A 27,981-nucleotide genomic window follows, 5' to 3' on the forward strand; every position below is an offset into this window, starting at 1 on the left:
ACATTCGAGATGCCTGTTTGAGATGTGCCTCTCTCAACCTACCAAATTGTTCCAGTTCCACCCAGGGCTTGGGTCAATCAAGCACCTTGGTGGTGGTGTGGGCCTGAACTGGGGTGTAGGCCCAGAGGCTGGGCTGGACCAGGTTGGTGTTTACAGAGGGTCACAAAACGGCATAATTCAAAGAAGTAAGTCATTAATAACAAAAGACAGGGACCAGAGCCAGTGCGGCAGCATGGTGTGTCAAGGACAGAGGGCAGGAGCAAGGCCATAATGGGTAATGAGGCCAGAGATCAGGAAGGGGGTCATCAGGACCGTATGAGAAAGGCAGCAGAGGAACATGATTAAAGACACTGGCCATGAGGGACTTCCCTGGTGGTCCAGTGGTTAAGACTTCACCTTCCAATGCAGGGGGTGCGGGTTCGATCCCTGGTTGGGGAGCTAAGATTCCACATGCCTCGCAGCCATAAAACCAAAACATAAAACATAACAGAAGCAATATTGTAACACATTCAATAAAGACTTTAAAAATGGTCCACATCCAAAAAAAGAAAAAGAAAGAAAAAGGGATACTGACCATGAAAGGGCAAAAGCAGGGATGTGCCCTTTTTCAGTGCTGACCAAGTGCTGGCCAAGAGCCAGAGGTGGGGTCAGGTTACCACCAAAGGGACACAGTCCTACTTTCATGGAGTGGATTTGAGTTTGGGAAATTGTTAAGTTATTTGGAATGTGTTAGGTAAATGTGGTGGGTAGTCTAGCTGGGCAGTGCTCTTTGGGGTCAAATGTAGATGGTACATCAGAAGGAATACGATCCATTGTGATTCAAACTGACTCTGTAGGAACCATTCCCCAGGACAGCCCTCAGAGAATCCATGCGCTGCTGCAGTAGGGGCTCTGCTGAAGGTCGGTGGTCACTATATTTGCGTGAAACACCATATTTGTGTCATTTGTGGAAGGATATCATTACTTTGCTGTCATTTTTCGCCATTTAAAAATTTCATTCTTGGCTGTGTGACTTAAAAGAATGCCCCTCCTCTTCTTTTCCTCTTCATTTGCCCAGATCCCGCCAAGAACTCAGGAAATTCCATGCCTTGTATCTATTCATTATTTTACCTTTTTGCAAATACTTTCAGATGATTGTCACTGTGAACCCTGTGTCCACTTGTAATCGAAAGGACAGTAATCTCCTCTCCCATCGTCATCTCGTAATTATGAAATACTCGGATGGCCAGAAGTGCCCCAATTCGCCTCTGCCTCCAGCGTCTCTTCCTGCCAATCTATCCAGATCTTTCTGAAATGCAAATCTGGTCAGGTTTCTCCCCTGCCTAGCTCCCTAAGGCTAGGAGATAAAGCCCACACTTTTTGCCTCGTGTGCAAGACCCTTCATAACTCAGCTCCATTCTAGCTGACATTTTCAGCCTCGCCTCCAGTCTTTCCTCCTCCGTCCCCTTCACTGTTCCTTAATCAGTAGCCTCTGTCCCACCCTTATGAGGACACTAACACTTCTGTCCCTTTGCCTGTGTTGATTTATCTACCAGGTATTCCTTATCCCTTCAACCAGTCTCTTACTTAAATTTTAAAATAGTTTCATAAAACCTGCTTCTGAAGTCTTCCCCACCCTGTCTCCTAGCCACAAGAACTGACCTGCCCCTCCTATTTCCACCTCAGTGAGCAATCCTGCAATATACCTTAATTGTTTGCATGTATTGCTCCATGACCAGCGTGGAAGCCACTATGCCCATCGCATCTCTCTCTTTCTCCAGGGCTTAGCATGTTATTTCCTTCAGTAAGTGTGTGACAGATGCTGGAGGGAGGAAGTGTGGAAAGAAGCGGGGGGGAAACAGAAGAATGGAGGGTGGGAAGATGAAATGGCAGGCAAAAGGAACACAGCATCCTTTGGTAGGCAAGAGCACAGGGCTCTGGGGTCCAGTCCTGCCTGGGCAGATGACTCGCTATGAGACCAGAAGTCAGTTATTTAACCTTTCTAAATTCTTTATCAAGAGGAATCATGATAGTTTTTGAATGGGGTGTCATGCAGAGTAAGTGAGATAAAATATATCAAGAGCCTATGCTGCGGTCAGAGCTCCATTATATCCTGACTGTGTCCTATGGGCCTGCCTCTGTGCCAGGCATTCACTGGCTGTTCAGAGGGCAACAAAAGACATTATATGTGCTCCTGTGAAACTTAGAGAGATAAGACTCTGTTAAATAAAGGAATAAACAGTGGCTACCTGGGAGGAATGAATGAATACAGAACAGCATGAGTAAGCAAAAAACCAACAGGTAAACCAAAGCCCCGCCAGACTGTCCCTGTTGCATGTGTTTAGGTGGGTGACTATGAAGACACACCTGGAAAAACACAGATGGTGAAAGTCCACAGGGGTAGGAGGAGCACACCGGCCGGGAAGCAGGACGCTGAGATTGACGTCATCCAGACAGAGGACTGCCCCAAGGACCCCAAGCTGGCCAGACACTCCGATGGCCACTGTGAGTTGTGTTTCTTCCTGGTTCTCTTCACCATTATCGAATTATTTTAAAGCTGTGTGTGACCAAAATTTTAATTTCTTTTACAAATATTTACTGAGCATCTATTATACACAAAGTCACTTGCCTGAGTGAGGCAGCTGTGCAAGAGTGAACAATCACTGGATTTAGAAGTAGAAGGCCTGCGTTCAAACCTAGGCTCTCATACTTATTAGCTACGTTACATAGTAACTCTATATTCCTTCATATTCCTCAGTTTCCTCATTTATAAAAAGGGATCATAAAAAAAGGGGGATCATAATATAGATCAAACTGGGGTTTGGTGAGGACCAAATCTGACATATGTTACACAATAGGTACTCAGCAAATGTTGCTGATTTCTTCTTATATGTACCGGCTCCTATTGTTCTTTGTAGACCCAAGACATTGACACACTGATGACATAGTATGACATTATTCTTTGACTTCATTCAAGTCACATTTTACTTTCATGTGAGTCCAGACTCTTGATGGCAAGTAATCCAATCATAGTGTGTTAAGCAAAAGAGGAAAAGGAGGCTCACCTAGCAGAAGGTTTGGGCATGGCTGGACCCAGGGACACAAACAGTATCACAAGGACTCGGTATTACTTTTTCTACTCCTGGCTTTGCTCTCCTCCCTCTTGTCTCCATTTTCAAGCAGACTGTACCCTTGTGGAGGCAAGATGGCATCTAGCAGTGACAGGCTTACGCACTCTCTGTCCTCTTAGGAGCCCCAGAAGAAAACTAGAAGTGGTTATCCTCTCAACAGGTTCAAGAAAAGGCCCAGATTTGGGTCTTGTTGGCTTGATTGTGTCACATGCCAACCCCTATCCAGTTATCGTGAATGTGGGATAGGATGGTCTGACTGACCCAGCCAGTGTCATAAATTCACATCTGGAGCTGAAGGTAGAATTAGTTCTACCCAAACGGTATCATTTCAGATTGAAGGATTTTCCAAGGAAAATTAGAAAGCTGTTATCATGAAAAAACAGTAGACACTGGGTAGGCAAAACAGATGTCTACTCCAGCCCAATAAGCCATGGCAAACATTTCATAATGTGCTATAATCAGAGTGATGAGAATACATTGCAATCATAAGATGGACTCAGGCCCTATAAAGTCTGCCTCCAGGCTAGATGGCTGCATCCCTGCCACCCACCTCCTTCCCAATATACTCTTTATTCTAAGTTAACTGACTATGTCATGTGCTTTAGTGCCCCTATAACTTCGCTTGACCTCTTTCCTCTGTCTGAGATGGTTTTATGCCCATTCTTTACCTGCTGATGTCCTAGTCATCTTTCAAGATCTATCTCAGAAGTCACTTCTTCTGAGGCCTTCCTTACCTCCATCCTCCTCTTTCCCACTCTCCAGAGACCATAATCGCTCACTCTTAACAGCAACCAAATGACCACTTTTCCATATTAGGTTTTAGAGTCAAGCATTTCTGGGACCCAGGATTACTATGCATTAATCCTACATCCTTGGGAAATTTACTTACTTTTATGTACACATGGGGGTAGTACTGTTTATTTCCCAGGGCTCTTTGTCAATGCATATAAAGTACGTGGTTCATTGCTACATAACTGTCAGTTCTCTTTATTTCCTTTTTTTTAAAAAAAATTACAGTATGCCTTACATTATAATTCATGGTGTACATGTTTGTTTCCCACGGTACACAGTGAGCACCATGGGATCAGAGACCATTTGATATTTTTCTCTGTATCTCTGCAACCTGGCACAGGGGATATACCCAACAAAACTTTGTTAAAGGGAGGAATGAAAGAATAAATCAAACTTCAGTGAGAGAGAATGGTAGATTTGATACTCTGAATGATTCTCCTGACTAAAACAAGCAAAGAATAATTTTTTTTGGAAAATTCATAAAAGTATAACAGAACTGATTTAAAAGGAAGCATCCACATACCTGCAGTAACCAGGAACCCTGGGCAATGAATGAGTGCCAAAGCTACACTGGCCCTGAGGGTTTTCACTGAGCTCTGAATCCCTTGAGCTCTGGTTTTGACTGCATGGTGTACAGAGGACAGGAGCTATAATCCAGGGCTTGCCCAAAGTGAGTTTATAACAGAGACCTCAAAGAATTATGTCCACACAGAATGAATAGGAATGTGCCTATTCTTAACAGTACTATATGGTGTACTTATAAATTTATTATAAAAGTAGACCTCAAGTGTTATTAACACAATAAAATTTAGAAAAAATAAGGAAATGGGACAAATAAAAAAAGACATTTCTAATGAGATAAATGACACATGAAAAGCACAGAGGTAGTGTTGAATCTAACACCACACCTTAAGATTAGAAGTGGATAGACTAATTTGGAGTGCAGAAAAAAGTGCAAGGGGGGAAAACAAGCTGAAGTGAATAAAAGAGTTAAAGGAGAGGCCTAAATATGGGGCTGAAAACCATTTTCAAGCAATTAAGTACTGTCCATGAAGAGTCACTATAGATTTGGGAATTACACTATGTTGAAAACAGTCTGAAGAAGATTCTTCTAAGTAATCTGTACATACTGCTAAAGTACAAAGGGAGTTTGTGCTAAAACCATTTAATAGTTCTCTGCAATAGTTCCCTACTCTCTTGTGATGAGAAGCACAAAATGTTTAGTCAAGGAAAGTGGGCGTGAAAACAGAGAGGAAAGTTTTGAGGAAAAAAAATACAATTGAGTGTCTTTCTATACTCCCTCTATACAAATGGGCCTCTTTTGAAAAAAATAAGAAGAATTACTTCCTTTCATTAAAAGAAAAGAAGAATTAATAAGACAAACCCCAGGGAGCAGAAGGAAATTTGCCCATTTTGCCCCTGGTGCTGGGTATAGGGAAAAAAATCTGTTACCATAGCTGATCCTCATGCACACATTGGGAAAATTCACTGATCTATACTCTTATGATTTGTGCCCTTTCCTGGATGTTATACTGTAATTATAATTTTAACTTTACTAAGGTAACTGTCAAAAGATAGACACAGCATGTAAACTTTCCAAATAAATAGAAAAACAGAATGAAGAAAAGAGAAGAAACCTCAGTCAATCAAGCACAAGGAAAATGAGGGAAAAATAGAACAAATAAAAAGTATGTAATAAAATACTAGATATAAATTTCAAAATATCAGTAAACCCTATAAACACGAAACTCTCTAATTAGAGGACATATGCATTCAAATCATTCAATATTAAAAAATATTTGAGTAGCTTTTATGTCCCCAGCATTGTTCTAGGTGCTGGGGATATAGCAGTAAATAAACCAGACAAAAATTCCTGTCCTCATGGAGATTACATTCTGATCTGAGGAGATGGATGGTAAATATATACACAATAAAATATTCACTATGTGGAGTGGTAGTAAATACTATAGAAAAAAATAATAAAGCAAAGAAAGAGAATTAGGGGTCTTCCCTGGTGGTGCGGTGGTTAAGAATCCACCTGCCAATGCAGGGGACACAGGTTCAAGCCCTGGTCCTGGAAGATCCCACATCCTGCAGAGAAACCAAGCCCATGCGCCACAACTACTGAGCCTGCGCTCTAGAACCTGTGAGCCACAACTACTGAGCCTGAGTGCCACAACTACTGAAGCCTAGAGCCCATGCTCTGCAACAAGAGAAACCACCACAGTGAGAAGCCCACACACCGCAGTGAAGAGTAGCCCCCGCTCGCCACAACTAGAGAAAGCGTGCACGCAGCAACGAAGACCCAATGCAGCCAAAAACAAAATAAATACATTTTTTTAAAATAAGAAAAATAAAGAGAATTAGGGAGGCAGGTGGAGGAAGTGGAAGTTGCAATTTTAAAGTGCGCATAGATGACCTCAAAGATGTAAAGTAGGTGAGGAATAGAGCCATGGCTATCCAGAATGTCCTAGGGAGAGAGGAAAAGGAGTGCAAATATCCCAGGGCAGGAGTCTACTAGATGTGTTGGTAGAATAGCAAGGAGGCCAGTGTAGCTGGAGCAGTGACTGAAGGAGACTGTAGGAGGAGATGAGGTCAGAGAGATAACAAGGGGCCAGATAATATAGGGGCTTCTGTAGACCATTGCAAGAACTTTGGCATTTATTATGAGATATATATATTTTTAATAACATTGAAAGGTTTTGAGCACAAGAATAGAATGATCTGACTTGTATTTTAAAGAATCATATCTCGGCTGCTGTCTTGAAAGAAGACTGTAGAAGAACCTGGGACCTGTTAGGAGTTTGTTGCCAGAATTTAACTGAGAGACGATGGTAGCTTGGAGGAGGGTACTGCAGTCGAGTTGTTGAGATATGCTTGGATTCAGGATTTAGATCGAAAGTCAAGCTGACAGATGGCTGTGGATTGGAGGTGGGACATGAGAGAGAAAGGAGTCAAGGATGTCTTCAAGGTTTGGACCTGAGCAACTGAAAGGTTGGGGTTGCTACTCTTTGTTGATATGGGGCAGACTTCAGGAAGAGCACATTCACAGAGAGAAAGCAAGAGTTTGGTTTGGAATGTAATGTGTTGAGACGACCAAATGGAAATGGTGTGAAGGTTGAACTCACGAGAGATATCTAAGTTAGGTATGTAACTTGGGAGTTGTCTGTGTTTTTAAAATGAAGCCATAAACATTTTTCAATACATCTGCCTCAAAAAGGAAGGAGTAAGAAAGAAAAAAATTGTCCTGAAGTAAGAATTAAGCAACTGTGTGTTCAGCATATTTGCTTTGTGCTGGAGAAACATACCGATAACTCCGTAAGAAAAGTAGGGCCTTTATGCCTCTGGGAGCTGACATTCATTGAGACAGTTTGGGGCCTATATGCTAACCGACTTCTTGTCAGAGGATAAAATCTTGTTGCTTGGTGCCTTTAATTAATAGACAAAAGTCAGGGCTTCCCTGGTGGCGCGGTGGTTGAGAGTCCACCTGCCGATGCAGGGGACACGGGTTCGTGCCCCGGTCCGGGAAGATCCCACATGCCGCGGAGTGGCTAGGCCCGTGAGCCATGGCCGCTGAGCCTGCGCATCCGGAGCCTGTGCTCCATACCGGGAGAGGCCACAACAGTGAGAGGACCGCATACTGCAAAAAACAAACAAAAAAAAAGACAAAAGTCAGAGAGTCACATACAGGATAAATCCAAGGAGAAACACACCAAGACACATATTAATCAAACTATCAAAAATTAAATACAAAGAAAAAATATTAAAAGCAGTGAGGGAAAAACAACAAATAACATAACCTTATGTTAACATAACATAAGGTTAACAGCTGATCTTTCAGCAGAAACTCTGAAAGCCAGAAGGGAGTGACAGGACATATTTAAGGTGATGAAAGGGAAAAACCTACAACCAAGATTACTCTACCCAGCAAGGATCTCATTCATATTCAACGGAGAAATTAAAATCTTTACAGGCAGGCGAAAGCTAAGAGAATTCAGCACTACCAAACCAGCTTTACAACAAATGTTAAAGGAACTTCTCTAGGCAGGAAACACAAGAAAAGGAAAAGACTTAACAATAACAAACCGAAAACAATTAAGAAAATGGTAATAGGAACATACATGTTGATAATTACCTTAAATGTAAATGGATTAAATGCTCCAACCAAAAGACATAGACTGGCTGAATGGATACAAAAACAAGATCCATATATATGCTGTCTACAAGAGATGCACTTCAGGCCTAGGGACACATACAGACTGAAAGTGAGGGGATGGAAAAAGATATTCCATGCAAATGGAAATCAAAGAAAGCTGGAGTAGCAATTTTCATAACAGACAAAATAGACTTTAAAATAAAGACAATTACAAGAGACAAAGAAGGACACTACATAATGATCAATTATGAAGGGATCAATCCAAGAAGAAGATATAACAATTATAAATACTTATGCACCCAACATAGGAGCACCTCAATACATAAGGCAAATGCTAACAGCCATAAAAGGAGAAATCGACAGAAACACAGTCATAGTAGGGGACTTGAACATCCCACTTTCACCAATGGACAGATCATCCAAAGTGAAAACAAATAAGGAAATACAAGCTTTAAATGATACATTAAACAACATGGACTTAATTGATATTTATAGGACATTCCATCCAAAAACAGCAGATTACAATTTCTTCTCAAGTGCTCTTGGAACATTCTCCAGGATAGATCATATCTTGGGTCACAAATCAAGCCTTGGTAAATTTAAGAAAATTGAAATCATATCAAATATCTTTTCCGACCACAACACTATGAGACTAGAAATCAATTACAGGGAAAAATCTGTAAAAAATACAATAGACTACTAAATTACCAAGAGATCACTGAAGAAATCAAAGAGGAAATCAAAAAATACCTAGAGACAAATGACAATGAAAACACGATGACCCAAAACCTATGGGATGCAGCAAAAGCAGTTTAAGAGGAAAGTTTATAGCAATACAATCCTACCTCAAGAAACAAGAAACATCTCAAATAAAAAACCTAACCTTACACCTAAAGCAATTAGAGAAAGAAGAACAAAAAAACCCCAAAATTAGTAGAAGGAAAGAAAGCATAAAGATCAGATCAGAAATAAATGAAAAAGAAATGAAGGAAACAACAGCAAAGATCAATAAAACTAAAAGCTGGTTCTTTGAGAAGATAAACAAAATTGATAAACCATTAGCCAGACTCATCAAGAAAAAAAGGGAGAAGACTCAAATCAATAGAATTAGAAATGAAAAAGGAAAAGTAACAACTGACACTGCAGAAATACAAAGGATCGTGAGAGATTACTACAAGCAACTATATGCCAATAAAATGGACAACCTGGAAGAAATGGACAAATTCTTAGAAAAGCACAGCCTTCCGAGACTGAACCAGGAAGAAATAGAAAAGATTAACAGACCAATCACAAGCACTTAAATTGAAACTGTGATCAAGATAGTATGGTCCTGGCACAAAAACAGAAATATAGATCAATGGAACAGGATAGAAAGCCCAGAGATAAACCCACGCACCTATGGTAGTTGATTAGTTAATCTATGAATAAGGAGGCAAGGATATACAATGGAGAAAAACAATCTCTTCAGTAAGTTGTGCTGGGAAAACTGGACAGCTCCATGTAAAAGAATGAAATTAGAACACTCCCTAACACCACACACAAAAATAAACTCAAAATGGATTAAAGACCTAAATGTAAGGCCAGACACTATAAAACTCTTAGAGGAAAACATAGGCAGAACACTCTGACATAAATCACAGCAAGGTCCTTTTTGAACCATCTCCTAGAGAAATGGAAATAAAAACAAAAATAAACAAATAGGACCTAATGAAACTTAAAAACTTTTGCACAGCAAAGGAAACCATAAACGAGACAAAAAGACAACCCTCAGAATGGGAGAAAATATTTGCAAATGAAGCAACTGACAAAGGATTAATCTGCAAAATATACAAGCAGCTCATGCAGCTCAATATCAAAAAAAAAAAACCCATACAAAAATGGGCAGAAGACCTAAACTGACATTTCTCCAAAGAAGATAACTAACAAAGAAGATAAGATAACTAACAAAGAAGATAAGATTGCTAACAAACACATGAAAGGATGCTCAGCATCTCTAATCATTAGAGAAATGCAAATCAAAAGTACAATGAGGTATCACCTCACACCAGTCAGAATGGCCAGCATCAAAAAATCTACAAACAGGGCTTCCCTGGTGGCGCAGTGGTTGAGAGTCTGCCTGCCGATGCAGGAGACATGGGTTCGTGTCCTGGTCCGGAAAGATCCCACATGCCGCGGAGCGCCTGGGCCCGTGAGCCATGGCCACTGAGCCTGTGCGTCTGGAGCCTGTGCTCCACAACAGGAGAGGCTACAACAGTGAGAGGCCCGTGTACCGCAAAAAAAAAAAAAAAGGTCTACAAACAATAAATGCTGGAGAGGGTGCGGAGAAAAGGGAGCCCTCTTGCACTGTTGTTGGGAATGTAAATTGATACAAACACTATGGGAACAGTATGGAGTTTCCTCAGAAGTCTAAAATTAGAACGACCATACAACCCAGCAATATAACTACTGGGCATATACCCTGAGAAAACCATAATTCAAAAAGAGTCATGTATCACAATGTTCATTGCAGCTCTATTTACAATAGCCAGGACATGGAAGCAATCTAAGGATCGATTGATAGATGAATGGATAAAGATGTGGCACATATATACAGTGGAATATTACTCAGCCATAGAAAGAAACGAAATTGAGTTATTTGTAGTGAGGTGGATGGACCTAGAGACTGTCATACAGAGTGAAGTAAGTCAGAAAGAGAAAAACAAATACCGTATTCTAACACATATGCATGGAATCTAAAAAAAAAAAATGGTTCTGAAGAACCTAGGGGCAGGACAGGAATAAAGACACAGACGTAGAGAATGGACTTGAGGACACGGGGAGGGGGAAGGGTAAGCTGGGGTGGAGTGAGAGAGTGGCATGGACATATATACACTACCAAATGTAAAACAGACAGCTAGTGGGAAGCAGCCGCATAGCACAGGGAGATCAGCTCGGTGCTTTGTGATCACCTAGAGGGGTGGGATAGGGAGGATGGGAGGGAGACGCAAGAGGGAGGAGATATGGGGATATATGTATATGTATAGCTGATTCACTTTGTTATAAAGCACAAACTAACACACCATTGTAAAGCAATTATACTCCAATAAAGATTAAAAAAAAAGATAAAAGTCAATGTGCTTATTGTTATTTCTCAGATATATTTCTTATTTCTGATTAATAGTTCATTTCTGCAAATGGTTCTGAATCACCCATACTGTAAATATTAACCGATGCCAACTGATAAAAAGGTGACGGTTTTAGGGTTATGACAAGTTTACAGCTCTGTGAAATAAACCAGCTTCTGCATGTAACAGGCTGGCTGCTTGTGCAAAGAATCCCGAGGCAATTTTTAACCTGGCACACTCTCTGGCTGGATCCATTACTAATGCCTCCTAAATGTTGGCATGTGCTCAATCAACTTGTCTAAGAAATTTTACTTTAAGAAAAAATGCCACAAAGTGGATAAAGTCATCTAAATGTAGGGATTGAAGCCCCAGGGCTGCACCTTGGTAGACTTCAACATTTGAGGTCAGGGATTAGAGGAAGAAACATCCAAGAAGAGGGAGGACTCACTGGTTTACTGGGTAATTAGCCCCCTTCATAAATATGTATTAATCCTTGCCACAATCATCCAAGAGGGTACTGTCATTATCCCAACTTGAGAGAATCATAACTGAGGCTCAGCAAGGTGAAGTGGTTTGCCAAAGGATCCTACATGTCAAGGTTATAATCCAGTGTTACCATATTTAATCTGCCTTTTCCTATTTTTGTCTCCATTGCCAGTGACCTGTGCGAATGCATTCATGAGAGCAGTTGATGAGATGTTCTCAGGGTGTTCTCTGTTTTCCTTACAGGGGGGTATGTGAAGGCCTTGGAGATGACTAAAGAAAGCCCAGGCCAAGGAGCCTTTAAGCCAAATTCCATTTCCGAGACGTATGATGATGTTGAGTACCCTGGGAGAGAGGGGTAAATACATGCCAGCCCTTCAGTGAGATGAATGTGATGAGACTTTAGAAGTCCAAATACAACAGGTCAATGGTCTTTGTATCTTTTCTCCCCACAGAGCAAAGTCAGATTTCTCTAACTCATTTGTCTCAGATAATGGTAAGTTTAAGAAAACATTTGAAACTGTCAATAGGAATTGTTAAGAGTTTCTGTGGCAGATTAGTAGTAAGGTATCTTTTATTTACATATTTTTATTAATGCCACTTGGGTGGGGTGATGATAAGCTAATAGAAGTGGTTCAAGGTATGTGTGAATAAATGCATTTAGAATCATGAAGGTGAAGATGCTGGTAATGGGTCTTTTGTGGCAAGAAAGCAACTTTGATGTGAACTTGCTTTCTTCCTGATCTCTTCACAATCCAAGTCTGAAGATAGGAATGTGTTTTACTTAAAACACTTGTATGGATTCTCAATACTTTTAAAAAATATTGAAGTATAGTTTACTTACACATTAGTTTCAGATGTACAACATAATGATTTTATATTTTTATAGATTATAGTCCACTTGAAGTTATTATAACATATTGGTCATAGTCCCTGTGCTGTACATCATATCTTTGTATCTTATTTATTTTATAGCTAGTAGTCTGTATCTCTTAATCCCCTTCCACATCTTGCCCATACCCTACCTTGCCCTTTCCTCCACCCTTCTTCCCACTGGTAACAATTGGTTCTCTATATCTGTGAGTCTGTTTTGTTATATTCATTTATATTTCTTTTTCTTTTTTAGATTCCACATGTAAGTGAAAACATACAGTTTTTGTCTTTCTATGTCTGGCTTATGTACTAAGCATAACACTCTCTAGGTTCATCCATGTTGTTGCAAATGGCAAAATTTCATTCTTTTTATGGCTGAGTAGTATTCCTGTGTGTGTGTGTGTGTGTGTGTGTGTGTGTGTGTGTGTATACACTACATCTTCTTTATCCATTCATCTGTTAATGGACACTGAGGTTGCTACCGTATCTTGGCCATTGTAAATAATGCTAATATGAACATTAGGGTGCATCTTTTTTGAATTAGTGTTTGCATTTTCTTCAGATAGACACCAGGAGTGGAATTGCTGGATCATATGGCAGTTCTATTTTTAATTATTTGAGGAACCTCCATACTGTTTCCCCTAGTGGTTGCACCAATTTACATTCCCACCAACAGTGTAGGAGGGTTCCCTTTCCTCCAAATCCTCACCAACATCTTTTGTCATCTTTTTTTTTTTTACCATCTTTATTGGAGTATAATTGCTTTACAATGGTGTGTTAGTTATAACAAAGTGAATCAGCTATACATATACATATATCCCCATATCTCCTCCCTCTTGCATCTCCCTCCCACCCTCCCTATTCCACCCCTCTAGGTGGACACAAAGCACTGAGCTGATCTCCCTGTGCCATGCAGCTGCTTCCCACTAGCTGTCTGTTTTACATTTGGTAGTGTATATAAGTCTATGCCACTATCTCACTTCGTCCCAGCTTACCCTTCCCACTCCCTGTGTCCTCAAGTCCATTCTCTATGTGTCTTTATTCCTGTCCTGCCCCTAAGTTCTTCAGAACCACTTTTTTTTTTTTAGATTCCATATGCATATGGTATTTGTTTTTCTCTCACTTACTTCACTCTGTATGATACCCTCTAGGTCCATCCATCTCACTACAAATAACTCAATTTCATTTCTTTTTATGGCTGAGTAATATTCCATTGTATATATGTGCCACATCTTCCTTATCCATTCATCTGTCAATGGACACTTAGGTTGCTTCCATGTCCTGGCTGTTGTAAATAGAGCTGCAATGAACATTGTAGTACATGACTCTTTTTGAATTATGGCTTTCTCAGGGTATATGGCCAGTAGTGGGATTGCTGGGTCATATGGTCGTTCTAATTTTAGACTTCTGAGGAACCTCCATACTGTTCTCCATAGTGTTTGTATCAATTTACATTCCCACCAACAGTGCGGGAAGGTTCCCTTTTCTCCACACCCTCTCCAGCGTTTATTGTTTGTAGATTTTTTGATGATGGCTATTCTGACCAGTGTGAGGTGGTACCACACTGTAGTTTTTGTTTGTTTGTTTGTTTGTTTTTGCGGTACGCGGGCCTCTTACTGTTGTGGCCTCTCCTGCTGCGGAGCACAGGCTCCAGACGCGCAGGCTCAGCGGCCATGGCTCACGGGCCGAGCTGCTCTGCGGCATGTGGGATCTTCCCGGACGGGGCACGAACCCGTGTCCCCTGCATTGGCAGGCAGACTCTCAACCACTGCGCCACCAGGGAAGCCCCACACTGTAGTTTTGATTTGCATTTCTCTAATGATTAGTAATGTTGAGCATTTTTTCATGTGTTTGTTGCCAATCTGTAAATCTTCTTTGGAGAAATGTCTGTTTAGGTCTTCTACCCATTTTTGGATTGGGTTGTTTGTTTTTTTGATATTGAGCTTCATGAGCTGCTTGTATATTTTGCAGATTAATCCTTTGTCAGTTGCTTCATTTGAAAATATTTTCTCCCATTCTGAGGGTTGTCTTTTTGTCTTGTTTATGGTTTCCTTTGCTGTGCAAAAGCTTTTAAATATCATTAGGTCGTGTTTGTTTATTTTTGTTTTTATTTCCATTTCTCTAGTGGGGGGTCAAAAAGGATCTCACTGTGATTTATGTCATAGAGTGTTCTGCCTATGTTTTCCTCTAAGAGTTTTATAGTGTCTGGCCTTACATTTAGGTCTTTAATCCATTTGGAGTTTATTTTTGTGTATGGTGTTAGGGAGTGTTCTAATTTCATTCTTTTACATATAGCTGTCCAGTTTTCCCAGCACCACTTATGGAAGAGGCTGTCTTTTCTCCATTGTATATTCTTGCCTCCTTTATCGAAAGTAAGGTGACTATATGTGCATGAGTTTATCTCTGGGCTTTCTATCCTGTTCCATTGATCTATATTTCTGTTTTTGTGCCAGTACCATACTGTCTTGATTACCATAGCTTTGTAGTTTAGTCTGAAGTCAGGGAGCCTGATTCCTCCAGCTCCATTTTTCTTTCTCAAGATTGCTTTGGCTACCTGGGGTCTTTTGTGTTTCCATACAAATTGTGAAATATTTTGTTCTAGTTCTGTGGAAAATGCCTGTGGTAGTTTGATAGGGATTGCATTGAATCTGTAGTTTGCTTTGGGTAGTATAGTCATATTCACAATGTTGATTCTTCCAGTCCAAGGACATGGTATATCTCTCCATCTGTTTGTATCATCTATAATTTCTTTCATCAGTGTCTTATACTTTTCTGCATACAGGTCTTTTATCTCTTCAGGTAGGTTTATTCCTAGGTATTTTACTCTTTTTGTTGCAATCGTTAATGGTAGTGTTTCCTTAAATTCTCTTTCAGATTTTTCATCATTAGTGTGCAGGAATACAAGAGATTTCTGTGCATTAATTTTGTATCCTGCTACTTTAACAAATTCATTGATTAGCTCTAGTAGTTTTCTGGTAGCATCTTTAGAATTCTCTATGTATAGTATCATGTCATCTGCAAACAGTGACAGTTTTACTTCTTTTCCGATTTGGATTCATTTTATTTCTTTTTCGTCTCTGATTGCTGTGGCTAAAATTCCAAAACTATGTTGAATAAGAGTGGTGAGAGTGGGCAACCTTGTCTTGTTCCTGATCTTAGAGGAAATGGTTTCAGGTTTTCACCATTGAGAATGATGTTTGCTGTGGGTTTGTCATATATGGCCTTTATTATGTTGAGGTAAGTTCCCTCTATGCCTACTTTCTGGAGGGTTTTTATCATAAATGGGTGTTGAATTTTGTCAAAAGCTTTTTCTGCATCTATTGAGATGATCATATGGTTTTTCTCCTTCAATTTGTTAATATGGTTTATCACATTTATTTGCATATTTGAAAAATCCTTTCATTCCTGGAATAAACCCCACTTGATCATGGTGTATGATCCTTTTAATGTGCTGTTGGATTCTGTTTGCTAGTATTTTGTTGAGGATTTTTGCATCTATATTCATCAGTGATATTGGCCTGTAGTTTTCTTTTTTTGTGGCATCTTTGTCTGATTTTGGTATTAGGCTGATGATGGCCTTGTAGAACGAGTTTGGGAGTGTTCCTCCCTCTGCTATATTTTGGAAGAGTTTGAGAAGGATAGATGTTAGCTCTTCTCTCAGTGTTTGTTAGAATTCGCCTGTGAAGCCATCAGGTCCTGGGCTTTTGTTTGTTGGAAGATTTTTAAGCACAGTTTCAATTTCAGTGCTTGTGATTGGTCTGTTTATATTTTCTATTGCTTACTGGTTAAGTCTCGGAAGGTTGTGCTTTTCTAAGAATTTGTCCATTTCTTCCAGGTTGTCCATTTTATTGGCATATAGTTTCCTGTAGTAATCTCTCATGATCCTTTGTATTTCTGCAGTGTCAGTTGTTACTTCTCCTTTTTCATTTCTAATTCTATTGATTTGAGTCTTCTCCCTTTTTTTCTTGATGAGTCTGGCTAATGGTTTATCAATTTTGTTTATCTTCTCAAAGAACGAGCTATGTTTTTAGTTTTATTGATCTTTACTGTCATTTCCTTCATTTCTTTTTCATTTATTTCTGATGTGATCATTATGATTTCTTCTGCTAACTTGGGTTTTTTTTTTTCTTCTTTCTCTAATTGCTTTGGGTGTAAAGTTAGGTTGTTTATGTGAGATGTTTCTTGTTTCTTGAGGTAGTATTTTATTGCTATAAACTTCCCTCTTAGAACTGCTTTTGCTGCATCTCATAAGTTTTGGGTCATCGTGTTTTCATTGTCATTTGTCTCTAGGTGGTTTTTGATTTCCTCTTTGATTTCTTCAGTGATCTCTTTGTTGTTTAGTACTATATTGTTTAGCCTCCATGTGTTTGTATTTTTTACAGATTTTTTCCTGTAATTGATATCTAGTCTAATGGCATTGTGGTTGGAAAAGATACTTGATACAATTTCAATTTTCTTAAATTTACCAAAGCTTGATTTGTGTCCCATGATATGTTCTATCCTGGAGTATGCTCCATGAGCACTTGAGAAGAAAGTGTCATCTGCTGTTTTTGGATGGAATGTCCAATAAATATCAATTAAGTTCGTCTTGTTCAGTGTATCATTTAAAGCTTGTGTTTCCTTATTTATTTTCATTTTGGATGATCTGTACGTTGGTGAAAGTGGGGTGTTAAAATCACGTAATATGATTGTGTTACTGTCGATTTCCCCTTTTATGGCTGTTAGCATTTGCCTTATGTACTGAGGTGCTCCTATGTTGGGTGCATAAATATTTATAATTGTTGTATCCTCTTATTGGATTGATCCCTTGATCATTATGTAGTGTCCTTCTTTGTCTCTTGTAGTAGTCTATATTTTAAAGTCTATTTTGTCTGATATGAGAATTGCTATTGCAGCTTTCTTTTGATTTCTGTTTGCATGGAATATCTTTTTCCATCCCCTCACTTTCAGTCTGTATGTGTCTCTAGGCCTGAAGTGGGTCTCTTGTAGACAGCATATATATGGGTCTTGTTTTTTATCCATTCAGCCAGTCTATGTCTTTTGGTTGGAGCATTTAATCCATTTACATTTAAGGTAATTATCGATATGTATGTTCCTATTACCATTTTCTTAATTGTTTTGGGTTTGTTATTGTAAGTCTTTTCCTTTTCTTATGTTTCCTGCCTAGAGAAGTTTCTTTAGCATTTGTTGTAGAGCTTGTTTGGTGGTGCTGAATTCTCCTAGCTTTTGCTTGTCTGTAAAGGTTTTAATTTCTCCACTGAATCTGAATGAGATCCTTGCTTGGTAGAGTAATCTTGGTTGTAGGTTTTTCCCTTTCATCACCTTAAATATGTCCTGCCACTCCCTTCTGGCTTGCAGAGTTTCTGCTGAAAGATCAGTTGTTAACCTTATGGGAATTCCCTTGTTTGTTAATTCTGGCTTCCCTTGCTGCTTTTAATATTTTTTCTTTGTATTTAATTTTTGATAGTTTGATTAATATGTGTCTTGGTGTGTTTCTCCTTGGATTTATCCTGTGTAGGACTCTCTGTGCTTCCTGGGCTTGATTGACTATTTCCATTCTCATGTTAGGGAAATTTTCAACTAAAATCTCTTCAAATATTTTCTCAGCCCCCTTTTTTTTTGGCCTCTTCTTCCTCTGGGACCCTTATAATTTGAATGTTGGTGTGTTTAATGTTGTCCCAGAGGTCTCTGAGATTGTCCTCAATTCTTTTCTTTTTTCTTTATTCTGCTCTGTGGTAGTTATTTCCACTATTTTATCTTCCACATCATTTATCCATTCTTCTGCCTCAGTTATTCTGCTATTGATTCCTTCTAGAGAATTTTTTATTTCATTTATTGTGTTGTTCATTATTGTTTGTTTGCTCTTTAGTTCTCTAGGTCCTTGTTAAACGTTTCTTGTATTTTCTCCATTCTATTTCCAACATTTTGGATCATCTTTACTATCATTACTCTGAATTCTTTTTCTGGTAGACTGCCTATTTCCTCTTCATTTGTTTGGCCAAGTGGGTTTTTACCTTGCTCCTTCATCTGCTGTGTGTTTCTCTGTCTTCTCATTTTGCTTAACTTACTGTGTTTGGTGTCTCCTTTACACAGGCTGCAGGTTCATTTTTGGTGTCTATTCCTAGTGGGTAAGGTTGGTTCAGTGGGTTGTGTAAGCTTCCTGGGGGAGGGGAATGGTGCCTGTGTTGTGCTGGATGAGGCTGGATCTTGTGTTTCTGTTGGGCAGGACCATGTCCCGTGGTGTGTTTTGGGGTGTCTGTGAATTTGTTTTGATTTTAGGCAGACTCTGTGCTAATGTGTCGAGTTGTATTCCTGTCTTGCTTGTTGTTTGGCATAGGGTGTCCAGCACTGTAGACTGCTGGTCGTTGAGTGGAGCTGGGTCTTAGCATTGAGATGGAGATCTCTGGGAGAGCTTTCACCATTTGATATTACATGGGGCTGGGAAGTCTCTGGTGGACCAATGTCCTGAACTTGGCTCTCCCACCTCAGAGGCTCAGGCCTGACACCCAGCTAGAGCACCAAGACCCTGTCAGCCACACGGCCCGGTATGTGGGAAGTTTCTTGCCTTTTGGGAAGTCTGAGGTCTTCTGCCAACATTCAGTAGGTGTTCTGTAGGAGTTGTTCCACGTGTAGATGTAGTTTTGATGTATTTGTAGGGAGGAACGTGATCTACACGTTTTACTCCTCCACCAACTTGAAGGTGCCCCTTTTGTCCTCTTTTTGATGATAGCCATTCTGACAGATGTGAAGTGATATCTCACTGTGCTTTTGATTTGCCTTTCCCTGATGATTAGTGTTGCTGAACATCTTTTCTTGTGCCTGTTTGCCATCTGCAGGTCTTTTTTGAAAAGATGTCTATTCAGGCCTTTGCCCATTTTTTAAATCAGGTTGCTTGTTTTTTTGATATTGAGTTGTATGAGCTTGTTATATGTTTTGGATATTAACCCCTTTGCAGACATATCATTTGCAAATATCTTCTCCCATTCAGTAGGTTGTCTTTTTGTTTTGTTAATTTTTTTTCCTTTGCTGTGCAAGAGCTTCTAAGTTTGATTAGGTCCCATTTGTTTTTTTTGCTTTTGTTTCCTTGCCTGAGGAGACAGATCCAAAAACAAATATTGCTAAAACTTATGTCAAAGCATGTTCTGCCTGTGTTTTCTTCTAGGAGTTTTCCCAGCACCACTTATAGAAGAGACTGTCTTTTCTCCATGTATATTCTTGCCTCCTTTGTCATAGATTAACCATAAGTGTGTGTGTTTGTTTCTGGGCTTTTTTTCTGTTCCATTGATTTATGTCTGTTTTTGTGCCTGTACCATACTGTTTTGACTACTATAACTTTGTAGTATATTCCCAATACTTTTAAGATTGACGTTAACATGGTATAGAGGACTTGAATGCCCCTACCTACCCCTCCATCCTCTTTTCATACATACTCAGTCTTCATCTTTGAGATCCAGTCATGCTGACCTGTTAGCTTCTCTGACTTTCTAGGCTCCCACTGCAGAGTGTTTGCATATTCTACTCCCTCTTCCTGGCATGTTCTTTCCTCCCCTGTGCCCCTTTGTCTAAGTGACTCTTAATCTTTCTTCTGATCTCAGCTCAATCCTTATTCCCCAGGGAATATTCTCTTAGGTATACAGTCTTATAGTACCATGCCCCTCTTTTTCATAGCACTTGCCACAGTTGTAATTCTATATTTATGTGGTTCTTTGATTAATAATTCTCTTCCCTCCTAGATGATTTCCTTCTCTATGCTCACCATTTTCCCTAGCCCCTATCATAATGCCAGGCACATGTTACATATTCAAAAAATATTTGTTGAATGAATGAAAAGTTAATGGAGGAGGGATAATCAAATGCTACTCTGGTTGTTTTTGTCCTTCTTAGAATATTAGAATTTTAGATGGAGACACAATCTTAGAGATCATTCAACATGGTACCCTCATTTTAAAAAAAGGAAACTGAGGCACAGAGAAGTTAAGTGACTGTCCTAAACTCATTGTGAATCAAGTTCTGAACTTGAAAATCCTCCATTGCCAGGGTAGATTCAAAGTATAACTGTGTATTTTAAGCTTATGTGTTGGACTAGGTGAAAGCCATGCTATGATGGGGGAAGATTTTTCAGGATGTGTCTGGTTGTCTCCATTATTTCCCCAGCATTCAGCACAATGTCTGCTGTTTAGTAGACTGATTGTTATATGTAAAGTATGCAAAGGGGGAGGGTTGAAGGCCAGAATCTGTTAATATATTAACTTTCTTTGACTAAATCAGACAGACTTGAAAACAGGGTAGAAGCAAAAATTAATTTTTGTTTGTACGTACTTTTATAGAGGTTACTTATTTTTACCACATGCTTGTAAAAACATGTGCATATGTTTCAATAAAAACTACTTCACAAACAAAAGACTAGAGTACCTAGCACCTGGTAGGTATCCAATAATTTTGTGTCAAATATGAATCTGAATTATTGCCATTATAATGAATAATTTTTTTTAATTTCAAAAGAAAATAGTGAAGAAATGTATGAAGAGGTCTACAGAACAAAGAGCAACTACCCAAAGATAGAGTGAGTTTCTCTTTTTCTTGGCTTCATAGCTAAGGGTATTTCCTGTTAGTCTAGGAAAACCAAAGTTTAACAAATGACCTCCATCCCTACCCACCCCATCTTTAGGGAAGATATGCATAGAGAATGGAGATAAGCTATTGTAATACAACATTGTGATCAGTAGGGTACTTGTAATTGTGTACAATCATATCTAATCATTTTGATCACATTGCTTTCTCTTTTGAGAAAATGTCCATCTCCCAGAGTAGAGAACTTTGATACTGTGTTAGGGAATAAGTGAGAAAAGGGAAGTAAATATCAATAAAATGCTTCAATTCTGTAATTGCTTTTCCAGGAAGAAATCAATGGTTATGATTTACCTGTATCTTTGAAAGTTAATGAGGCTATCTCTGGGATTGGGGCTTAATTTATTATCTAATAATTCAGTGTTATCAAGGACAGTATTTGTTCAAATGGGCATTATTAATCAAATTCAGTTATTAGGCACACATTGTGGAAAGGAAAACAGCAGTAGTCAAAAGCAAGAAGTTTGAGGGTTGAAGGGAAAAGAGGGCATTCGTGCTGGGTGGGATGATGTGAGTGTATCATTCCCTCTCCCTATGCTCCCCGCCCCCCAATCAAGAGCATATTTGGAAAAATTTTAATCATCAACCAGGCAGTCATTGTACCATCCTTGTTATATTATCATTCCATAAATTAAAGATTAGTGATGTGAATTTCAGAAGCTAGGAATTTCTATAATGTATTTCTAGTATAGTTTGTAAACTATGGGTCCCTGAGTCATCGTCTCTAAAAGGAAGACTTTGCTCCATAAAGTCTTTAAAATAGAAACCATTTGGAGTAGATGAAAGTTTGTATTGAAATATAGTAATTCCATCCATAGCTGATATGTGCTACTTCCTATCAGCATCTAAAGAAAGAAGAAGAGCATAGAAGCTGACAAGGCATTTTCCTGCTCTTCCTTGAGTGGGGTGTGTTGAAGAAATGAGACTGAAGTCTCTGATCCTTTTTACTACAGCAGGTTTCCACACCCAGTACTCTCTCAAACATCGTGTTATTTATATCCTCTGATTCCTCTTAGTTTAGGTGGAAAAGAAGCACTTAAAAGACTGCAGAGGTTCTTCAAGAAAGAAAAGGATAGATTTAAAATGAAGAAAACCAAGTCGAAAGAAAATATAAGGTAAAAGGTCCCTTTTTATTTCTCTTTCCCAGAGAGTATTAGCAGTGCTGGCCTGGTTAGTTACACAGCTGATGGTCTTTATCCTGTTCTTCTAGTGAAGCGGTACCAGAAACTAAAACCAAAGGCCCTGGTTATCACCTACCACCTCCTTGCCAATATCTGAGTGAACTACACCCACAGATGCTAATGAGAAAGTGACAATGTCCCTTTTGAAAAAATTGATGAGAAAAGGCTGTGAACAAGGGTAGAGGGAAAGTCTTAATCAAACAAAGTCCAGGAAAGAAACTTTCCTCATCATCCTTGGCATAGATTCCTGTTGTTGTTACTGAGCATTATGTTATTAATTACATCCTATTATGCTGTCTCAGCCCTACAAGTTCCAGTGGTTTTATTTGTCTACACTTCCAAATTCTAATTTGCCTCTCTTGAGAGAGGCAGTGTGTGGAAAGGGAAGATGAATTTCTCAAAGTCTTAGACCTGGAAGGGACCCTCCAAGATCACCCTAGCTAATTACCAGTGGGAATTGGGAAGGTTAGAAATTCATGAGTAGGAGAAAGAAACAAGAGGCCTAGGTTCTGGATTCTAGTTTCAGCTTCTCTGTTTATTCAGTGTGCAACCATGGGCAAATCACTTCCATTTTGCATTCATAGGGATCAAGTTTCTTCTTGCGTATAATGGGAGGGAGGAGGGAGACTGGGTGGTCTCTGGAGGTACTTCTCTCATATATGTGTGTGTGTGTGTATGAGAGACACACACACACAAAAAAACATAGACATAGATCTGTATTTTATGAGGGCAGAGGATGGTAAAATAATTTGACCCAGGTTATTACATATCTTGACACGGAATTATGTTATTCTACCTTGAAGTTCTTTTCAATTATAAAACCTCAGAGTAACATGACTTTAAGTCTAATTTTCTGTTGGATGTAGATCTACCAAGAGATTTATATAGAATATGGGGTTTACAAATTGTAGTCCTGACCATGGAAGAAGAGGGAGTCTAGCTCCAGTGGCCAACGAGACCTAAAGGCAGACCCCGACCTTAGCAGGTTAGATGTTTCTGACAAAAATTATTAGTGTGATACCTGCAGTCCCTTAAAAATTTGATCCAGGTGAGAATGCTGATGCGTGTTTTTTTGTTTTGTTTTTTAAATAATATTTATTTATTTATTTTGGCTGCACAGGGTTTTAGTTGCAGCACGCAGGATCTTAGTTGTGGTAGGCATGAGGGATCTAGTTCCCCCGACCAGGGATTGAACCCGGGCCCACTGCATTGGGAGCGTGGAGTCTTACCCACTGGACCACCAGGGAAGTCCCAATGCTGACGTTTTTAAAATTCAAATGTTATTTCCTTTTTCTTAGAGCTATTCTTAGAACTGTAAGTGACTGCTTATGACTTTTAGAACAAATATCCAATCCCTTTTCATTGCAAGTCAGTACTTTTATGGCAGCCCCTTCCTACTCGTCCAGCTCCATCTCTCGCTCAGATTTGCTCTCATCACCAGCCCATTAACACATTCCCTCTTTGTATATGAGGGCCCTGGCGTTTCATGCCTCCTTGCTTTTGACCACGACATTCCGTTGGTCTGGAATGTACCTGCCCTTCTCCAACTTCCTTTGATTATCAAAGTTCTAGCCTTCCCTTAAAGTTTGGTCAAATATTATCCTTTCTGGGACGCATTCCATGAACCTTTCTACCCAAACCTGTATTACCGGTTTCTCTTCTATGTTTCTGTAACATCCCGTGCACATCTTGTAACACCTATTGATACTACTGAGAAACCCTTTTTCTTAGAGTCAGAGAATCAGGATAAGAAGAGAAATCCATATACCTAATCCAACCCACTACACAAGCTTCTCTGCAGATTTCCTAAGAAGCCAAATCTCTATGCCTGCACACCTCTATAAAGAGAAATTCACTATGTGCAGGGGGAAATCTGCCATTTGTAGGAAGGTCTAAAAAGCCTTTTTTCCCCTTAAATTTTGCCAAAATCTGCCTCTCTACCTTAATTTTTCAATTAATAGCATGGAGACATACCAAGGTAACAACAGAACTTTATTTATTTGTTTCTTTGTTTACCTTTTGTTGAGCCTTTTGATTGAGGGCTCCTCTCTGGAACATCAACTCTTAGTTTGTTGTGTTTTCTTCAGAAGGAGGTTGCAACCATGAAAATGTGACCTTTAAAAAGAGTTGGGGGCTTCCCTGGTGGCGCAGTGGTTGAGAGTCCGCCTGTCGATGCAGGGGACACGGGTTTGTGCCCCGGTCCGGGAAGATCCCACATGCCGCGGAGCGGCTGGGCCCGTGAGCCATGGCCGCTGAGCCTGCGCGTCCGGAGCCTGTGCTCCGCGATGGGAGAGGCCACAACAGTGAGAGGCCCGCGTACCGCAAAAAAAAAAAAAAAAAAAAAAAAAAGAATTGGGGCTCTCAATCTTCTCTCTCTCTCACACACACACACACATACACACACTCACAAACACACGCACACACTGCCTGTTAGGATAGTCATTATTAAATGGCTTGATTTAGGCATAAATAAACCAAGAATTAAATGCCACGGGTCTTAGCTATGCTATGAGTTTTACATGGGAATTAAATGTTAAGCCTCTTCTCACTCCCTCTGTTCCAAATGTTCTGACTTCTTCTTTCAACAGGCCAAGCACTCCTCAGCCTGAGGGTCTCTTTGCTGTTTCCTCCCCTAGGAATGCTCTTACCCCAGATATCTAGCTGGCCTATTCTCTCACTATCTTCAGGCCTCTGCTTCAAAGTCACCTTATCAGTGAAGCCTTCCCTGAACGTCCTCTGAAAAATGGCAAACCATCTCTCACCTCCAGTCCCCCTCCCCCCTTACCCTGCTCTATTTTTCTTAATTGCACCTATCTCCATAAATTTCCGTACATGACAGATCATAAATTTCCTTGTTTGTTTTCTGTCTGTCTCACTCTACTAGACTCCATGAGGGCAGGGATTTTGACTGTTTTGTCCACTGCAGTATCTCCAACATAAATTACAGTGCCTGGAAGGAAAAAAAAAAAACAAAAAACAGTGCCTGGGATATAATAGGCACTCAATAAATATCTGTTGAATGAATAGATGACATAAAGGAAGGAAATATCATCATAGATTTCTTTTTTGTGGCCTCGGTTTCTCTGTTTAAATAGGAGCTACCAGCACCCTGACCTAATTAAAATGGAGGAAGGGAATGGGTGTTAAGAAAGGCTCCCTTAAGCAAGGGACCGCTTGCTTAAGCCATGGCCCCAAGGATATGTGCTCACTAGATGTGGAGGGCAGGAAGTGCACTAAGGCTTCACATGTGTTCTCTCTAATCCTCACAATAACCCATGAGTTAGAAACTTGTTCCTCCGTTTTACAGATGAAAAACTAAGGCTTTGAAAAGTTAAGTGACTTGCCCAGGGTAAGTGGCTAAGTGGCGGAAGTGAGAGTCATATCAGCTCTGACTCTGGTGACCATGTATTTCTCCTACTGCGCCCTGCACATCACAGTCCTGGTCTCATAGACACCAACGGAAGGGATCACTGAGTATCAGCCCTGTCCCAGGCACATTCACTTAGGAAAGCTCGTCCCGTACAAAGGGAACTCTACAAGATAGGTGCTGGTATTCATTTTGGAAATGGAGAACTAAAGCTTCCATGAAGGTTAGGGCTGTTCCTTTGGTCAGCCCTTTATTATGTTATCACAGAGTGTTATATTAACTTACTTTTGGTGCCCCTCACTAAACCGCGAGCTACTTCAGGACAGAAACTGTGTCTAATCATTTTGTATACCCAGCACATGGGCCTGGCCCGTGATGAGTGTCCCCAGCATACCTGTAGGACTGAAATTAAATTAATTGCTTAAAATACATGGATTTTTTTCCTACCACATCATGCTTCCTTTCATGTAATCTTAACTGTGAGATTTGAGGAAAACCAGATGATCTACCTAGCCAATGTCCTCTCCTACTTAGCACATTTACCATCTTCCATTTCCACCTAGCCTGGAATTCTCCCCTCAAGTCACCTCTTTGGTTAAACATAAACATAGTCAGGGTCCAGCGTCTCCAGATGGTTCTCTCTCACCATACTTACCCCACATTGAATTGGCATCGTGGAAGGTAGAAGGCAGAAACAGAATCCTGTGGCAGGGCTAAGGGACAGCCTGAGATTGTCTCATTAGGAAAGGGGGTGTGGATGGTCACTGGGGATTAATAAGCTCATTTACAAGAGAGGGGAGGTGATCAGAACAAAGCTGCAGGAAAGGTTTGCTTCGTATCTTTCCCCCAAAGCATCTGTATCAAGAAACCTAGTCATCAATATGTTATTTGAGATGTATCAGCTAATATTTCTGAACATGGCTTTTTCTCTTAACCCTTTGTGTCTTTTGTCAATTAACAGTGCATTTTCCATTTCGCTGCCTGATTTAGGTAAGTGACATTCGCTTATTTGCTGGAACAAAATTATTCAGAACTGACATATTCACAGTCTGAGAAAGAGAAGTAGTAATCCTTCCTGCATTCCATGTTTAATGAAAAATTGATACATCAAAATCAAAGACATTTTACACAATAGTAGTACTTACATTGGGGAAGATGAGTAACATTTCTCAAGTGCCTCCTATACGCCAGACCTCTTAAAATCCGAGAAATAGATGCATTATCCCTTTTTAGGAAGGCTCTAGACTCATATCCATACTTTAGTGACCTAGGATTTGTACTCAAGTCTCTGAATACGAAGCTCGTGCATTTTACATTATACCATATAACCTTCTGAAGGATTTAACAGCCAGCTCACCGGAATTAAGACATAGTAATTTGAACATGACCACTTTGCAGTACACATGCTAACTGAATCAAGGATGGATCATTGGAATACTTTTTGCTTTGCTATAAAAACAACAGCGCACAAATTAATACAGTGCCTGACATCTAGTGTGCTCGCTCTCAGTCACGTTCAGTAAGTTGAATCTATCGATGAGAGAGGGCCATGTGTTTTGTTGTTTGTCAGGTTTAGTTTATGGGCTCTAGCGATGGTGGCTACTTTGATTTTACTCTGACTTGACAATTCAAATGTATATTATATTCCACAAATATAAGTTTGCTGCACTAAATAACAAATAGTTACATAAATCTGGTATAATAACAGCTCTCCCAGGCTTCCCTGGTGGCGCAGTGCTTAAGAATCTGCCAGCCAATGCAGGGGACATGGGTTCGAGCCCTGGTCCGGGAAGATCCCACGTGCCGCGGAGCAACTAAGCCCGTGAGCCACAACTACTGAGCTTGCGTGCCACAACTAACTGAAGCCCGTGCGCCTGGAGCCCGCGCTCTGCAACGAGAAGGCACCGCAATGAGAAATCTGCACACCGCAATGAAGAGTAGCCCCTCCCCCGCCGCAGCTAGAGAAAGCCTGTGTGCAACAATGAAGTCCCAACGCAGCCAAAAATAAAAATAAATAAATAAAATAAAAAAATAACAGCTTTCCCAAAATATCCTCAGTCTATGTAAAAAAAAAAAAAGTGAGAATAGGCACACATTGTACCCCATCCATATATATGAATAACTGACTTGTGAATAATTATGCCAAAAGGTTTCTAACTAGTTCAAATGGTGAGTCACTTGAATATTATGGAATTCTATGTAGAGCACCAAGGAATGTGAATATCCTAAACTGAAAACGTCTAATTATGATTATGTACTAAGTCAGATTCAATTTTATGCAAGCTTA

General features: G+C 39.9%; 1 protein-coding gene across 1 annotated transcript in view; it reads left to right on the forward strand.

Annotated features, from left to right (window-relative positions):
* FYB2 (FYN binding protein 2) overlaps positions 1–27,981 on the forward strand; it is an 86,350-nt gene that overhangs the window by 43,862 nt on the left and 14,507 nt on the right. Inside the window, 6 exon segments of the mRNA XM_060141930.1 lie at positions 2,325–2,484; positions 11,892–12,003; positions 12,101–12,141; positions 21,021–21,081; positions 22,163–22,261; positions 26,656–26,684. Of these exon segments, the coding sequence (XP_059997913.1) occupies positions 2,325–2,484; positions 11,892–12,003; positions 12,101–12,141; positions 21,021–21,081; positions 22,163–22,261; positions 26,656–26,684 (502 nt within the window).

The sequence above is a fragment of the Lagenorhynchus albirostris genome, chromosome 2 (assembly GCF_949774975.1).
Source record: "Lagenorhynchus albirostris chromosome 2, mLagAlb1.1, whole genome shotgun sequence".
Classification (NCBI taxonomy): Eukaryota; Metazoa; Chordata; class Mammalia; order Artiodactyla; family Delphinidae; genus Lagenorhynchus; species Lagenorhynchus albirostris.